Genomic DNA, 19,122 nt, shown 5'->3' on the forward strand with positions numbered 1-19,122 from the left:
TGAGATGGAAATATTGGATATTCAAATATACACTGAAGACAAATATTGGATACTTCAACACATTTAGGAGTAGAAAGACATCAGAGGCACTATAAGAGAAATGGGAAGTGCTAAGGTGGGAGTAGAAGCTGTTCTTTTCTACAGATTGATCAGAAAAGGTTCTCTTTTCAGCAGAAACCTGAGGGAAGAGTGGAAGGGAACCATGGGACCAGCTAGGCAAATAGTTTTATCATGACCTGTTCCAGGAGCAGGAGGCCTGGGTGGCCAGACTGGAGTAAGTGAGGAGAAGAATGGCAGGAGAAAAAGTCAGAGAAATGCATACCACTGTAAAAGAAAGTGGCTTAGAGGACACGTGAAGTGGGAAAACGCTGGAGAATTCTGAAGAGGATAGTTGTTACTGGATATCTTACAAGGTCTTTCCAGCTGTAGTGTGAAATACAGAACAGGAGATGTGGAATCACAGAAAACAATTAGCAGGCCACTGAAATTATCCAGGAAAAAAGATGCTGACAGACTGTGAGAAGGGGATAGATTTTTGGACTTATTCAGAAGTGGATTATATATGGGATTAAAAAAAAAGACAAGAATTAAGAAGGACTACACATGAATTACCAGAAGAATGAAACTGTCATTAACTATGATGCAAAAGACTAAGGGACAAAGCAAGAGTTTTGGAAAAGAGAGAAACCAAGAGGTTTCACACACTTTGAGAAACATATGAGCATGGAAACCATGGGAGAATACAGGAAAGCACCTGGCTGATGAAATGCAATTGGAAAGAGGTCAAATAACTGAGGGAGGACAGGTAGAGAAATGGAATAAAGGCAAAGATGTGATATAATCCTAAAGATGGAAGTTGTAGAGAAAAAGAGAAACCAGTTAAGAAGATTCCTTGAAATGGAGCAGACCTTCTCAATGCTATTCCTGTCTTTTCGGATAGCATTTCCTCCATCTCTTCTCCCTTTTAGTTTAGGTAAAATCCTGTTCTTGGTTCTCTCTTCCCCAGAACAGAGAGCATAAGAACTTTGTGCAGAAAGGAAGGTTCATGAGTAGAAAGCACAGGGGAATATGTCTTCTTCTTTTTTTTTTTTTTTTTTTAGTTGAAGTTTCTGATGCCTGAAAAAGCTGCAGTGCAGAAGGCGGGAGTCAGGTTCAGCTAACTGAGCAGAAGCTGAAATGACACAAGTCATTTGTAGCTCTAAGCTCTACTAGGCTCTAACCATGCCCTCTCCTAAGCCAGCTTCTACCCAAGGCAAAGATAGAATTCCAGAGCATTTCTACAAAGAATATCCACTAGTTGCCCACATCTAATTGAAGGAGGGAACTAGTTTCTGACAATTGTACTTTAATTTATACACTAGTTTTTTCTTAATATTAATTTCTCATATATATATATATATATATATATATATATCAGCATAATTTTCATGGTTAATAATCCAGTAAGCCTTAGCTTGAAAATCAGAGTCAAGTAAAGAACATATCACTGCTACTCCTTAATATTATTCTGGATACTTCAAGAACTTTAGGAGTAAAAACACAGTAGAGATACAGCAATTTAAAATATCGCCATTGTTTTCTGAAAATGATTGCTCACCTAAAAAAACTATTATAAATAATAATTCACTAAGATATTTAGGGACAACAATAATGTTCTGTACATTTCCAAACACTAAAAGAAAGGATTTTGAAAGTACTCACTGTAACAAAATAACTGCTTGAAGAAATAAGTATGAATAACCTCCTTGAAATATTACACAATATATACATGTATGTAAACATAACATGAAACCCCATTAATAAGTTTAAATTGTATGTTTTTACTCATCAGAAAAAAAATTTTAAAACGGATTCAAGTACAAATTTAATATCTGAACTCAATGATTTTTATATAAAAAGGATGCAACTACTATGATGCTAATATTCATGAGAACAAAATGTGAAAATAGCTAGGAATATTCAGGGAGAAATTACAAGAAGGCCTTACATCTATTTTTTAAAATACCACATTTAGCCAGCTTTTTCGTGCTATGACTAAAAGATCTGAACAAAACAACTTTAAAGGAGGAAAAGTTTATTTAAGGGCTCATATTTTCAGAAGTCTTAATCCACAGAAAGCCAGCTCCATTTCTTGGGGCTCAAAGTGAAATAGAACATCATGTCGGAAGAGTGTGGAAGAGAGAAGCCGCTTACATGTTAATCAGCAAGCAAAAAGAGAGTCTACTGACAAATACAAATATACATTCCCAAGCCAAGCCTCAATTCCCACCTCCTCCAGCCACACCCTACCACTTCTTCACCACTCAGTTAATTCCTACCAGGGGATTAGTTCACTGACAGGGTTAAGACTCTTAGAACCCAGTCATTGCTCCTCTGAACCTTTTTGCATTGTCTTAACACGTGAGCTTTTGAGGGACACCACATCTAAACCATAAAATACCAATAAATTAAAATAAATAACTGCACTCTGATACCGGAACATCAATCAAGTCAGATCAAATGGAGTCACAGAGTAGCGTGGTTGTCTATCTCAATATCTGTGTATCCATCAATCCTGAATATTAAAGGTGAGATTCACTCAACCTTCTGCAACAGGAAGGATTTGAAACTTCTGCCCAGAAAAAAATTCAGACCAATAGGAGAAGCAGTTCCTGAAGTCATAAGATATTGATTCTACAGAGGATCTCATTCCAATAAAATACATAAGGTGCTTTTTAAATTTTAACTTCCACTTTTTTAATTAGTGACCCCCCAAAATCTCATTATACATATAGAAATACTGTTGCCAGCATGATTCCATCCATTTCCAGGTGTGGAAATGGCTAATTCCTTACCTCAGTGATAGAGAAATACCAGAAGCCACCCTATGTTTTTTTAAGGCTCCTACCATAACCCCCATTAAATATTCCTCACTCTAGATTCAGTGCAAGAATCCTGAGAGGATCCCACAAAACAGAGAGGGTCACAGATTCATGTGTGTTCTCCTACCATACTAGAAGGCAGAATATAAGAGCAAATTTTATTTCAAGAATACTGAGTTTAGTCTAGTGTGCCCCCCAAACCCAACCACCTCATTGTGTATCTAAGAGTCTTAATTGTATGGAATTCCTCTGGGGGTGGTACTGGAAATAAAGTGAGGCAATAATGTCTAATACTTGTATTTATTCTTTCAGAAGGGTCTTCTTTCTCCCAGGTTTATGGACCTGATACAGAAAGTATTGCTCTAAATTCCCTTCTTCCCACCCTGTACTCCTTTTATTTGGGGGGAAGAGGAAGAATGAGAGAGGAGGGAAATGAAGTAAAAATGTTTGATGTGGATGCCCTAAACTTAGGAAATTCTCTGACCACAACCATTCACTATGTTAACAAAGCTCAGATGGAGTCTAAGTCTGAGGAGCCTCCTGAGAAAGATGAGTTAGAGCCATTGCCCTCAGAGCCACTATCTTCATCTTCAAGGCCACTGTTGGAACCTGAGGAATTGCTTCCTTCAACCTCTTCCCCATCTTCCTTCTTATCTCTTTTGATCCCTGTGAGATATGATAGTTGATAGTTAATCCCATTCAAATAGTCTCTGATGAGTCTCTCCCAGGGCCTGCAGTCCTTGTTCCTCTTTCAAAGTCTTAGCTGATAAAGACTACATGTCTATGTGTCTGATCCTGGGGTTCAGGGCTCTTGTCATGGTCATGTTCTTTCACTTACCATTGCTTGTCTCTTTGTACAGCGCATATTCCTTAGGTGACAAACTCCTGAGCCAGAGATCCAGGTTCACCCTGTACTATTTCTGCAGCTCCTCAGCCTGGCTTTTGTGTGGTTCCTTCAGGCTGTGGGACATTGTGTGTCTGCCAATCTCTACTACGCATTTTCTCATAGGTAAATGTTGCAGGTTCCTTCAGACCATGAATCTTGGTGAAATTTATGGGGAGCTTGGGCAATCCATAATATTTCACCTTCTTGGAAAATTTATCAGCTTCTGGATGAGATTGCACATTTTTCACATTTCCTTATAGCTTTTAGGAGGCTTTTATTTGACACTTCTTGTGGACATCAGATTTCTTGGAGTCCTGGACGATCAGGGTGGTATTCCTGAGCCAGTTTTTTTTCAAACTCCTGTTTCTCCTTCTGTAAATCCTCAATGTATTTCTGCTTTATTTGCTCTGGAAGCTGCTCATATTTCTCAGACAGGACCTTAGTCAACTCCTAGTTGAGCAGTTCAGGGTGCACTTGGGAATACAGTGCCTGCTTCACCTTGTAAAAGAATACGTAACCAATCAAGGGGTTGCAGGCAGGGGTCTGAATGTGTTTTGATGTTTTTGTTTTGTTGTTACATTCTTTGGCTTCCAGGACTAATTCTGTCAAGGTACACAACCTCCTCAATTTGTAAGAAATCTCTAGCCATTTGAGTTTGCACATTGCTATAGAAAAAAAAATTTTTTTTTCTTTAAAAGCTATTTTCTCCCAGTCCACATGTGACTGGGTTATGAATGTTTTGCTGTCATTGTTTAAGGGTTTATTCTCCAAATTTTCCAATAAACTCAGGATGTTTTTCTAGGACCAGCAGTGTTGTAATGCTTAATCTCTGGGCCACTTATAAAGTCTCAGTTGTGCAAACACTTCAGTAGGAGTTCAAACTTCTTCTTTCTCACAACTCAGCAGATAATTTATTTCTAAAAGTCCTACAGTATATGTGATTCTGCATTTCTAAAGATTTTATAATTGATCTCATTAATGCTTACAGGAAAATCCATCCAATTAGCTCAGAGGTTCTCTATCTTCTGGTCTCTGGACTGTAACTGTAACTTCCAAAGATTTTTCCATAGTTTAACCAACTCCAAGTGCCTATGGTGTTGGAAGAATGGTGTTATTCCAGATGTATTCAGAAACAATGTCAGGTACTCTGAACTTCCAAAGCAGTGCTTCCCTGAACCTCTCCACCTCTCTAAAAACTAAAAGGATCTGCCAAGCACAAAAATCATAGGAATGTTTCTTGCTTATCCTTTACTTTCATACAAACTTATTTATTGTCATTCTTTGACCTTTGGTGTCCTCATCCCAATATCAATATTCCTTGGACTGTGGGTTCAGACTAACAGCCTTGCAATATGGAGGACCTGACTGAAATGCCCTCACTTCAGTACTCTTATATTCATGAGAGATGTGGATGTAGTTAAAGTGTTGGTCTAGCTTTCACATAATACAATGCTGATCTCATATACTGATCTCATATACTGAATTCAGAAAGATTTCTTCATATTCTATTTTCTGGAAGAGTTTATAGAGAACTGGAGTTTTCTGTGTTGGAAGCTTTTTAAATGAGAAATTCAATTACTTTCAAAGATACAGAACCATTGAGGTAATCTAGTTCTTGAGTGAACTTTGTAATTTGTCTTTTAAGCATCATCTTTGTCCATTTGAACAAAGTTGTCAAATTGACAGCTATAAAAGTGCCTGAAGTGTTCCTTAACTATCCTTTAAATGTTAATATGCTGTCTTCTCTTCCTGATATTGGTAATTTGCTCTATTTTTGTTTGACTGTTTTTTCTACAGGTTTATCAATTTTTTTAATCTTTTCATGGATAAGTTTTCAAATTCACTGATTACTTCTCTATTGGTTTTCTCCCCTCAATTTCACTGATTTCTATTCTACCTTTTTTATTCCTTATTTTCAGTTCAATTTGGCTTCAATTTGCTCTTCTATGTTTAAAGTGGATGTTTAGATAATATACTGGAAAATTTTCTTTTTCTTTTTAAATGAAAATTTTTATTACAAATTTCTTTCAAGCACTGCTTTACCTGAATCCTCCAAATTTTGATATAAAATTTTTCATTTTCATTCTAATTCCATTGTGACTTCCAATTTGTTCCATGAGTTATTTAGAAGTCTAATACACAATTTTCAAATATTTAAGAAATTTACTGATCTTTTCCAACTCCATTATCATTGGATAACAAATTTGAAAGAACTGAAATCAACCATAATGTTTAGATTGATGATATGGCCTGAACATTGTCTACCCTGCATGTCAAAAGAATGTGTATATGGCTCTTATTGGTTAAGTGTTCTATAAATGTCAATTAGGTCAGATTAGCTGATATTATTCCAGTCTTCAATATCTTCACAGGTTTTTCATCTCATTATTCTACTGATTTTTAAGAAAAAAATAATGAACTCTCCAATTATGCATTGGTCTAGCCTTTCTTTCAATTTTAACAGGTTTGTGTTGTTGTTGTTGTTTTATATTTGCTTCATTTCTAATTCCTTGTTGTCATGCACATTTAAGAACTTTTTTTTGAGATATGATCCTTAATGTTACATAAGGTCTGTCCTATCCCTATTGTATTATTTGTTCAAAAGTTTACTTTCTCTGAATAGTCACTAAAGCATTGTTTTTATGTTTGCATGGTATATATTTTTCTACCCTTACAATTTAAGCCTTTATGTTGAATTTCTTCTAGGGAGCATACAGTTGTACCTTGATATTTTCATCCATTCTGAAGATCTCTTTTAATCAGAAACATCAGAATTATTTCTATTTAAAGTAATTATTGACATCATTAGATTCAGGTCTTTCATTTTACTACCTGTTGTCTGTTTAGTCCCTGTCTTTTGTATTCTGCTGTTTAACCTTTTCCCTTCTTAGTTAAAAATTTTTTTAGAAGTTAATACTTTATATTTACTTTTTGTTTTTTTTGTGTGTGTCATTTTTTAGTGGTTCTTTCTCTAGGGATACAGAGCCAAATACAGAAAGACATAGCAAGCCTTATACAGTCTACTTAGTTGACACTGCACCACATCAAGTAAAATGTAGAAACTTTACAACTATAGGTTCTTTTAAACCATCTCCCCATTAACCTTTATGTTGGAGCTGCCATATATAAAATACATATGCCCATTAAAAAACCTCTCAGTCAGTGGATAACGTTAAGCTTATTCAGATATCTACCCTACCATTTTGATCTCCCTAAAAATCCATCTGACACCATTTCCTCACAGCCTGAAGAATTGCCATTAACATTCCAGGAAAGCAAGACTGCTAGAATTGGGTATTTTTAGTGTTTCTTTTCTTGAGAATATCTTTATTTAATTTTAACCTTGAAGGGTATCTTCACTGCATATATAATTCTGGGTTAACAGTTCTTTTCTTTCAGTAGTTTAAAGATGTTCTACTGTCTTCTGGCTCCCATGGTTTCTGAAGTGAAATCTATAGTTATTTCAAGTCACTGTTCTCCTATATGATGTGTGTCTCCCCCCACCCCTGCCCCCAGCCCCACTCAGGTTATTTTTAAGATTTTTTTTGGTTTATGTTCTTCAATAGTTTGATTATTATGTTTATTAATGGTCAGGTCTTGTTTTATCCTGATGGATCCTGATTTAATAGATAAAAGAAGCCTTAGCTGAGCTTATTAGTTTACATCTTTCATCAAAAGGGAACTTTTGTGTGTATATGGAACTGGGGATTGACTCCAGGGACACTTTACCACTGACCTATACCCCCAGCCATTTCCCAGCCTTTTTTTTTTCTTTTTCTGAAACAAAGTTTTTCTAACTGACTGAGACTGACCTCAGACTCATGATCCTCCTGAGCAGCTCAGATTATAGGCATGTGCCACCATGCTAAGCTTAAATTTGGGGAATTCTCTGCTGTTATTTCTTTAAATATTTTTTTCTGCTCTAGTCTGTTTCTCTTCTCTTTTTTGAATTCAATAATACATATTTTAGGACTTTTGAAATTATCCAACAGGTTCTTAAGCTCTTTTCATTTCTTTTTAATTTTTGCTATTCAAAAAAAATTGCTATTCAAAATGATTTTCTTCTAATCTGTCCTGAACTTTTAACACTTTCTTCTGTTGTCTCTATTTGGCTACTGAGTCAACCCAGGATTTTTTTTTTCTTTTATCTTTTTTTCTTTTTTTTTTTTTTTAGTTTTAGTTGGACACAATACCTTTATTTTATTTATTTATTTTTACGTGGTGCTAAGGATGGAACCCAGGGCCTGCCACATGCTAGGTGAGCACTCTACCATTGAGCAACAACCCCAGCCCAACCCAGCATATTTTTAATTACAGATAATCTACCAGTCACATGACAGAAATTTCAACAAATTTCTACATGGAATGAACATAACAGTTTAGAAAATAACCATTTACCTACTAGTCGCAATCTGGAGAATAAATGGATGTAGGATACCATGTCCCCCTAGCATAACTTACAATTTAATTATAAGTGGAACTATTGCCTACTACTTAAGCATAACAGTTTCTTGGCTCACATTTATTGGTTTGTCTGTGTGTGTGTGTAGTGCTGGGGATTGAATGCAGGGCTTTGTGCATGCGAGGCAAGCACTCTTCCAACTGAGCTATATTCCCAACTCCCAGATATTGTTTTTTCTAACATCTTCAGAAGCACCCTGATAACAGCATACCATACAAAAGACTAGACTACTTATTCCCAAGGATCACTTAAAACAACAACCCCCCCCAAAAAAAACCATGAAAGTTAATTACATTGCTACATTCAACAAAGACATATGTACTAATTATAACAAGACAGAGAGAACAGTGCTCTCAGGCTCCTTACCTTGGAACTACTTGTTCTTCTTATTCTATATAGATACTGATCTTCTAATAACTAACAATATTGATACTACTCTCTTCTTTACATCACTGAGCCTGAAAACATTGATACTAAGAATTTAGAGAGTCTATAACAGAACCAATCTCAAATAGAAATTCTGGCCAACTACAGACACATCTAAAGCTCTCTAAGCATTACCAAATAAGGGAAATAAATGGCATACAAAACCATCCCATAGTTCAAAAGAAAAGAAAACAGATTCCTTAAAATAGCACTGGAAATGTCCAATTCATATTCTTAATGAGATTTGAGGGGATGTGGCATTTCTTATAAAAAGAATAATTTTGCATTATGAAAAGAAGCTTTCAGATGAAGATGTCACTACCACATTTTAAAATATAGTAGGGGAACATAAAATAATAACAAAAATCTATATTGAATTACAATGCCAGCTTAAAACATTCATCCAGAAATCAGGAAAGAACAGAGAGACAGTATCAATTTGACAGGTCAGAAGACAGAGACATGAAGGACGGGTCCACGAAATGTAATAAACACATAATAGAAATGCCAAGAGAAAACAGGCAGACTGACAGAAAAAAAGAGCAAATAAATAACAAGAAAATTTCTCTAAGTAAAAGACAGATTTAAGATTTTAAAACAAAAAGGTTTATTAGTACTATAACAAATCAGTGAAAAGAAGAAAAACACAGATCATATCTTGATTAAATTTCTTTTTCCTCAACATAGTCAAAGCTGAGTATCTGGACAGTTATAACAGGTTCCACAGAAGAGAAATAATAAAATAAGCCAGTTGGGCTGAGGCCGTAGTTCAGTGGCAGAGCTCCTGCCTAGAATGTGTGAGGCACTGGGTTTGCTCCTTAATACCACATAAAAATAATCAAATAAAATAAAGACATTCTGTCCATCTACAACTACAAAAAGTTTTTTAAAAAATCTGGTGGCCACCATACTTCTGACCCCTACATCTAAACCAGAGGAAATTAAGAATAAAATCTATACAACTTTTAGAAGAAGAAAACATTACAATCTAATAATTCTATTAAATAATGTATTTTCACATGGTAAAAGTACAAAAAACAGTTCCAACAGGAAAGGACTCAGAAAATGCCATCTACATTATCTTCCTTGTATACAAAATGCTTGTATCACCTGGAAACAAACCAAAAATCTCAAGAATGAGGAGGATATGATTTGAGGGGAAAAAAACAAAAACAGTAAAAGCCATGAACAAACTTAAATGAGCAAGATAGAGATTAAACCAAAAGCACTATATAGATAAGGTCATATCATTTAAAATAAATATCTAAAGTGCTTTTTGAAAGATGAGCACTCAACCCTTCTATCCTCCTTGCCACTGATAACCACTATACTACTTTCTGTAAGTTTGAGTATTTTATATAAATAGAATCATATGTCTTTTTGTATCTTATTTCACTTAACATGCTATCTTAAGGTTTATTCACATCGTAGCATGTCAGAATTTCACTACTTAAGGTTGAATATATTTCATTATGGATATCTACACTACTTTTTGTTTATCTCTTTATCCAGTGATGAACATGTAATGTTTTCCCACCTTTTGGCTTTGTGAATAAATGTACAAACACTATTGTATAAATATCTGTTCAAGTTAACCTCCTTTCAATTCTTCTTTGTATATAACCAGATATGGAGTAACTGGATCATATTGTAATTCTACTTTTAATTTTCTAAGGAACTGCCACACTTTTTTCCATAGTAGCTGCATCATTTTATATTCCCACCAGTAATCTTTATTTCTTCATCCTCACTGTTACATTTAGGTGTCCCCAAAAAACTAACGTCTGACACAATGCAAGAAGTTTTAGAGATGAAATGATTTGAGTTATGACAGCCTTAACCTAACCAGTGTGTTAATACTCTGGTAGGGATTAACTAAATGGTAACATATGCAGGTAGTGTATAGCTGGAAGAAGTAGGTCCCTGAGGGCGTGCCTTTAGGGTTTATATTTTGTTCTGGAGAGAGTGTGTCTGTCTGTCTGTCTGTGTCTGCCTGCCCCTCCCCCCCCCCTCTCTCTCTCTCTCTTCTTCCTGGTGTGATATCACCAGCTGCTGTCCTCCACCACACTCTTTCACCATCATCAGCCTCACCTCAAGCCCAGAGGAGTGGAGCCAGCTGTTTGAGACCTCTGAAATCATGAGCACCCAAGTAAACTTTCATCCTCTAAAATTGTTCCTGACAGGTCTTTTGGATACAGTAGTAAAAAAGCTGATTAAAACACTCACCAACACCTGTAGTTTGTTTTCTTGATAACAGTCATCCTAATGAGTATAAAAGTGGTCTCACCTTGTTGTAGCTTTGATTTGTATTTTTCAAACGATTAGTGATATGGAGCATCTATCCATGTGCTTATTGGCTATCTGTATATCTTGGTTGGAGGAAAGTCTATTCAACTCTGTTATCTACTTTTTTCACTGGATTTTTTAGTTGTTGAGTTATAGAAATTATCTATATATTCTAAATATTAATCCCGTTTATGAGATATGTGACTTGCAAATATTTACTCCTATTCTGTAGGTGGCCTTTACATTTTATTGATGATCTTCTTTGATACATATGTTAATTTTGATAAAATCCAAATTATCTATTTTGTTGTTGTTGTTGCTCGTGTTTTGTCATAGTAAGAATTCTTTGTCAAAACCAATGCCATGAAGTTTTTGTCCTGTTTTCTTCATACAGTTTTATAAAAGTTTCAGTTCTTACAGTTAGATCTATGATCTGTTTTGATTTTCTTTTACATATGACACGAATTAGGGTTCCACCTTTATTCTCTTACAGATGGATATCCAGTTTTCTTAGCAGTATTTTGTTTAAAATACTGTCCTTTTTCCTTTATATGATCTTGCCCCTTGACCAAAAATCATTTGACCATATAAATGAAGGCTTATTTCTGGGCTCTCTATGGTACCGTGGTCTATATGTCTATCTTCATCTCAATACCTTACTGTTCTTATAACTGTGGTTCTATAGTAAGTTTTTAAATCAGAAAGTGTGAGACCTAAACTTTGCTCTTTTTCAAGATTTTTGGGGGTTATTCAGGGTCCCATGAGTTCAATGAGAATTTTCAGATAGATTTTTCTATTTTTGCAAAAAAGTAAAATCATTGGTGTTTTTAGTAAAACACGTAGATTACTTTGACATCTTCATACTAGTCTTTCTTATTTATATTTTAATTTTTTTCAGCAACATTTTAAAGCATTCAGTTTACAAATCTCTCGCCTCTCTGGTTAAGCTTATCCCTAATTATTTTACTCTTTTTGATGCTATCATAAAAGGAACTATTTTCTTAATTTCCTTTTCAGATTGTTTACTGTTAGTGTATAAAAATACAACTGATTTTGCCTGTTAATTCTGTATTCTGCAACTATGCTGAATTTAGGTATTAATTCTTTTTTTTTTAATTTTTTAGTTTTAGGTGAACACAATATGTTTATTTTATTTTTATGTGGTGTTGAGGATGGAACCCAGCGCTCCACGCATGCCAGGCGAGTGAGTGCGCTACTGCTTGAGCCACATACCCAGCCCAGTATTAATTCTAACAATTATTTTTTGTGGAATCTTGAGGGTTTTCTACGTAAACACCATGTTGTCTGGGAACAAAGATAATTTAACTTCTTCCTTTCTAATTGGATGCCTTTTATTTCTTCTTCTAGTTTGACTGCTCTGGGTAAAATTTTTAGTACTACATTTAATAGAAGTGGCAAAAGCAAGAATCCTTATCAAATTCCTGATCATAGAGTAAAAGATTTCAGTCATTCACCACTGAATATTATGCTAGCTTTTATGTTTTTTCATGCCTTTTAGTATGTTGTAATAATTTTCTTCAATTCCTAGTGTTACGTGGTTTTACCATTAAAGAATGTAACAAATTTTGTCAGATGCCTCTTCTGTATAAATTAAGATGATCATGTGGTTTATTTCCCCTTCATTCTATTAATTTAGTATATTACATTGACTTTCATATGCTGTTCAAATTACTTTTTAAACACTGAATAATAATTAAGGTGCAAATTATACAATAATTTTTAAACTCAGGAAGAAAAAAGAAATTGTACTAAATGTCTTAACAATATTGACAGGTCATTCCTCACAGCAATAAATAAAGATGGGAACAATGTGCAGAAATTTAATTTATAAATAACTACTCACTAATTTATAGGTAACAAAAAAGGAGGGGAGGAGACCAGTTGCAACAGTAGCCACGTCAGGAATGGTGGCACACACTACTGATAGATTCAGCTTTTAAAAAGAGGCTGTGGTGGAAAGAGTAAATGGAAAGTTAGGAGCCCTTGATTTGACTAGAGCAAAACTGACAGAAAACCCACTAACGTTCTATAGATAGGTACCACCAGTAAAATCTGAGGACTGGTATTAAGGAACTGGTCCTGATGCACATCGTGACTGCAGAAAATCTTGGCCCTTTAAGCAATTTCCAAACCAATAATTTGAAGGGAAAAAAAAAAGATGCCAGCAACAATCTTAACTTGAATTCTTTAAAATATACATAGAAATGAAATAACTACGTTGAAAGAAGCAAGAGAGTGAACAGTCTACAAAGATATAGAAAAAATATTTATTATAATCATTATAATCATTAACTCAATCATTAACTTCCGTTTCTTAAAGGAACTTTTCAGGTTTTCCTATAGTAACAATGCATCTAGTTTTATATATTTTGGAAATATATATAACCAAAATATCTAGAACTTTGTAATTACTTTTAATTGTTTTCAACTCAATCATATCCAACTAAATGCTCTGTGACATGTATGGCTATGATGTAACATATGTCAATAACTTTCATTAGGAATTTTAAGTCTCAACTATCAAAGAAAGATTAAAATTTGTCCATTATCTCATAATTACAAAGATAAATGAACTAAATCAGAGAGAGAATTTCAAAATCCAACATCTAATAACAGAAAATTCACATACACACACACACACACACACACACACACACACACACACACACGTCTGTGTGTATAAACATGGAAGGTTTTAAATAATTTGGAGTTTCCACATAGGAATACAGTGTTAATTATAAATCAAACTAAACACTGAATGAAAAGGAGAAAAAATGATTGTCATTAACATTTCACTGAAAAAAATTCAAGCAAATAAGTATAATTATTTAATAAAAGGGGGAACAAGCAAGCAAAATTTGTAAGTTGAAAATTGAGATTTAAAAACACAGTATTCAATAGTATCCAAAATACAAAAATGTTTAAAGAAAGTACTCACAAAACAATAGAAGTTCAAATATAACTAAAAACTACGTACACTGTCAAGAGAAACTGAATTTCTAAACAAAGGGTAGAATCATAATCATGAAGCTTAAGAATAAATACTGTGAAAATGTTAATTCTCCCAAAATTATCTATAGATTTAATGCAATTCCAATATAAATCCCATGAGCCTTTTCTTTCCTTTCATAAACTGACAAGCTGACTCTAAATTTTACATGGAAACACAAAAGTTAGACAACAACACCAAAAAAAAAAAAAAAAATCTTGTAAAACAAAATTAAGATTGGAGAACTTACAGTATATTTTACTTTGAGGATATAGAAATTAAAACTAAGGGACTCAGGAAATGATAGCTATAAAGATTAGTAATCCAGAGAAGAGCTAGATCTCAGATGTCAGATGCAGACACATGTCTCAGTTGAAGTGTCATGTATACAGGGTAAACTGATTTTTATTGAAGGTTAACTTTAAAGAGGAAAGGATAGCCTTTTAAGCCCACAGCAAAGGGAAAACTGGATATTCAGGGGCAAAAAAAAAATAAATACCTTGGCTTTTATCCCACACCATACACAAAAGTTAATGCCAATGGATTCTAATCCTAAACATAAAAACTAAAAACAATAAGGTCTTTTCAGCCTTGCAGCAGGCCAAGAAAGCTTAGATAATAACTCATTCTATGAACCTAGCTCAACCCATATTAGAAACCTTTTCAAAAGACAAGATCAACATCACATAAATATGTAAAAATGTGTCTACATGAATTCTACAAGATACATTATATCCAAAGAGTAAGACATTAGAAATATTTAAATATTGGGGCTGGGATTATAGCTCAGCGGTAGAGCACTTGCCTCACACAAGAGGCACTGGGTTCAATCCTTGGCACCACACAAAAATAAATAAAATAAATAAATATTGTCCATCTTTAAAACAAAAAGAAAGAAATATTTAAATGTTAAATTATTTCCAATAAAATCAGAAATGTCCTCTACTATCCACAGTATTCAACATCATGGTAGAGCTGTATTCAATGCAGATACAAGAAAAATAAGACATAAATATTTAAAATTAAAATATAAACTATTATAGCTTCCATATGTTATAATTATCTGTCCAGAAAATCCAAGAAAAGGACTGAAAAGATTATTGGATAAGTTAAAGGAGAGTTCACTTAGAAAGCTAAATGCAAGTTACAGAAAAGTTATTCGTTTCAATGGGGACCATCCTAATGAAAATCAAGGGTAAAAAAAAAAAATACAAAGAAACCAATCTAACAAGGAACGCAAGACTATGATGAAAACTACAAAGTATAACACTACTGAAAGGGAGGGAGAGGAAGCAAGCACATTCCGTTATCCCAAAGTCCAAAATTAGTATTTAAGAGTACCTAACTATTTGATTTTTAAGTTTATTTGAAAGATGAAATCTCTATTTTTATACCTCAATATTATTCAAAATAAATAATTTAAAACTTTACAAATAATAAATGTTTATATTATTTGCATAACAAATATTTGTACCACTTGTGTAAGAGTGGTTATTAATTACTAATCATTTTCCTATAATTAAAAAAAACATTTCCCTTTAAACAAAATTTCTCAAAAACAGACAGATAGTCTGTAACTACCAGGTATGCATGGCTATATTTACATTTTGTATAATCCACTTATTTACATTTAAGTTATATTTATGATAGTCCAGTAGTCTAGATTATGAGAATATATTTATTGGTGTCAAAAACATAATATAGAAAATAACACCGAATGCCACATTTTTCGATTTTTTAAAATTTTTTACCTAAAGACTACTTTATACACTTGCCCTCACTTTCTGAACCAGGAATTTCAATACTATTCTGTAATTTAGTGAAATAAATTATTTTAATGGAATGTAAGAGCCAAAGTTTAAAGAAATAATTAAGGAAAGTCAAGGGTCATTTTTCTCTTACCTATGGAAGTTAGCAAAAAGGAAAAAAGTTAGTGGGAGAGAAATCTCATGAAAAGAGAAAGATCAGCAGGGGAAGGAGAGGAGGAATAGAGGCAGTACTAGAGAATGAAACTGACCAAATTATACTGTGTTCAAGTATGAATATGTAACAGTGAATCTCGATAATATGTACAATTATAATAATCAATTAAATTCTTTAAAAAAGAAAGTACTAAGAAAAGTAAAAACAAATAAAAATATAGTGACTATGCTTCCTTCCAAATCTTTTTGTTTTCACAGTATTCCTGAATATCATTTTGGATAGCTGGAAAATATTCCATATTTTACTATCTACTGTTGGACATCTAAATTCTTCTGAAGTTTTTGCCATCAGAAATAAAAATTAAATAATGTTTTTAAAAAGATAAAATAATTAAGGGCAGTCCCTTCTCTGAATAGTAGTGCAGTACTGAGACCTGTAGAAATATAAACTGAAACCATGAAAGTTATCTTAATAATTCACTGGAAAAAGTATAACTGATCTGTTACCTTTAACATTTCTGTCAAATTAAATTCTTCATTACAGGAAAACACAAAATAGTAAAAATATTATTTATTTGGTGTACTATAACTTGAAACATTGAGAATTAACTTATCAAGAGTAGTTTGAAAAAAAAAGTCATTTGAACAGGACTTGCCTTGTTCTCATTGTGTAACTTATAATACTGAGCAAGCATCTTTTCTCTAACTTGATAAACTGTCATAATCCTTTCTAAATTTGGATTAGCTTCCAACATTTTATCTTTTGTACTTTCAATGCTGTAAATTATCTCTGGGAATTCCTTTAGTTAATGGTATTCTACCAGCATGGTTTCTTCTGGGACATCTTCATCTTTTATCAAAACCCCTTTCCTACCAGGCGCATATCTGTAATTCCAGCAGCTCAGGAAGCTTAAACAGGAGGATTGCAAGTTCAAAGTCAGCTCAGCAACCTAGTGAAGTACTGAGCAACTCAATGAGGTAATGAGCAACTCAGTGAGACCATGTCTTTAGATAAAATATATTAAAAGGGCTGGGATGTGACTCTGTGATTAAGCACTCCTGGGTACAATTCCCAATACTCAAAAAAAAATCCTTTCTGTCATTTACATTGATAACTTATCTTTACAAAGTTCTTTCAGTTAGTTAGAAATTCAGACATGCTTGTCAAAAAGGAGTGATGTCAGTATTGCCACAGTTCTTTCTGTATAACTCCATTAACACTCTACCTGAATTTCATTTCCAGTGAAATTACTTTTCATTTCTTTGGGGCACTTTCATCTTTGCTGACCAAATCCCTCTTTCAATTACCCATTTTTATAAAATGTCACATGGGTTTCTCATCAAAAAACAAGGCAACACAACTATATTCATTTCTGTATGACGCTGAATGTAACATACATACAGCAATCAATCACCAATACATTTAGAAAAAGTGAAAAGATAGATCAACAATCATGATGCACATTTGTAATTTATATAGTGATGTACTTACTGCCTGAAGAACTAGCAGTAAAGTTTGTACATGATGCAGTCACTCAGTTAATACACCATGGTAGCTGAAATTTGCACTGTTATTGGGGACTTAACTAAATTACTTAACTAAATTGTGGTAATTAAAGTTCATGTGTGTAAAAACCATGCAAGTCAAGGACAGTGGCAAATGCCCTGCACTCCCAGCTACTCAGCAGGCTAAGGCAAAAGGATGGCAAGTTCAAGACCACCCTAGGAATCACAGCATGATTCTATCTCAAAAAACTGCAGGAACTGTCTATCCATAAATACTATTATGCATAAAGCATAACATTTAATTAAAAATTTATAAGATGATTCTCAAAATCGCCACCTTCATTGCCTGAAGGCAAGACCAGATCATTCTTAGGTGTTCTACAGATAATAATTAGTCCTTGCTTTCATATATTTCATTTTCATACCACTTTACTCTTTACCAGAACCTATTAATATCTGTAACCATTTTTCTTAAATGGAACTTGGACATTAATATAACAAGAAAGAAAATTTCAAGTTCTCCTATGTGGCATTGCCTTCTGAAAAATAGTACTATTTCCTACTTACTATTACTATAGTAAAGTTTATTTTTGCAATTATGCAAATGAATTGTGTTTTTTTATCTTATTACATAAAGATAATGGAAAATAAAATCAGCAATAGCATAGTAGTAATAAGATAGACTTTGTGAATTTAATTCCATTGAAACAAAAGCAGGACTCCTTAGCATCAAAGAGTTACCAAAATTAGACCAGTTTTTTTCCCTTGTGAATATGAAAAATATCAAATAAATAGAGTGATCACAATACAAATTACAAACATATTTTATTAAAGATGGTATATATAATTAGGAACTGCATTATATTTTTAGCTCTCTGGTAACTGAACCCCTCTAATAACATAGTAGTTAATTATTTGAATTGTGCATTTTAACTAAAATGTAGTATATGCTCTTGCCTTTAACAATGCTTATTAAAGTTCTAGGCATTTAAACTGAATGTGTTTTTATTGGTAGTAATGGAATTTGAAAAACGAAAGTGTGCTTATAACTTTTAGGTAGAATTACCAAAACATTCCTTGAATATTCCTCTTTGCATGAAGTCTATGCAGGATGATAGCTATATCATTGTCCTTTGTCTATAAAATAATTCCTTCTATCTCACAGGAAAATATTAGATATTAGAGGTAGAAAAGTTAAGAAAAAATAGATGAAATTAGAACCCAAGTGTCTTGTTTTGGGATACTTCAATACTTTCACACTTTTAGATAGGATATTCTAATTTAACATTAAAGAATAAATGGGATATTATTTACACATTATTTAATATATATAGTTAATATAATCACTACCTATCCATTTTACAAAAATCAAAATAATCTATTTTACCTACCCCAACAATCCGTTTCATAGCATCCAATTTAGCTGAATCTTTGTTGCTCTCCAACATCTGTTTTAGATCTTCATTCCTATTACAAGAATCAAAAATTCCATAGTTGGATTTTTACATAAGACAGTTATTAAAATATATCATTTTTGTAAAAATTTGAAATAATACTATGGACAATCTTAAGTAACTTATTCTTATTTATAACTAAATATACATTTCTTGTTTAACTCTTGTTTATTCATTTGCTATGCTGTCATGAAGCCCACCAATGAAACCAACAACAAAAACCTGTTCTTCAGTGTTGCATTTAATACTTAAATACCAATGCAAATACAGGCATATCAATTCTGTCATCCCAAATTTTGTCATAATCAT

The 19,122-nt window shown here is 33.3% G+C and overlaps 1 protein-coding gene across 2 annotated transcripts in view; it reads right to left on the reverse strand.

Moving 5' to 3' along the window:
- The window catches only part of Ap3b1 (adaptor related protein complex 3 subunit beta 1), a 239,841-nt gene that overhangs the window by 193,345 nt on the left and 27,374 nt on the right, over positions 1-19,122 (reverse strand). For both annotated transcript variants that reach the window (XM_005328985.4, XM_040271866.2), the window contains exon 2: positions 18,751-18,826. In XM_005328985.4, coding sequence (XP_005329042.1) covers positions 18,751-18,826 — 76 coding nt within the window. The remainder of the gene's footprint in view (positions 1-18,750; positions 18,827-19,122) is intronic.

This window comes from Ictidomys tridecemlineatus, chromosome 1 (genome assembly GCF_052094955.1).
Source record: "Ictidomys tridecemlineatus isolate mIctTri1 chromosome 1, mIctTri1.hap1, whole genome shotgun sequence".
NCBI lineage: Eukaryota > Metazoa > Chordata > Mammalia > Rodentia > Sciuridae > Ictidomys > Ictidomys tridecemlineatus.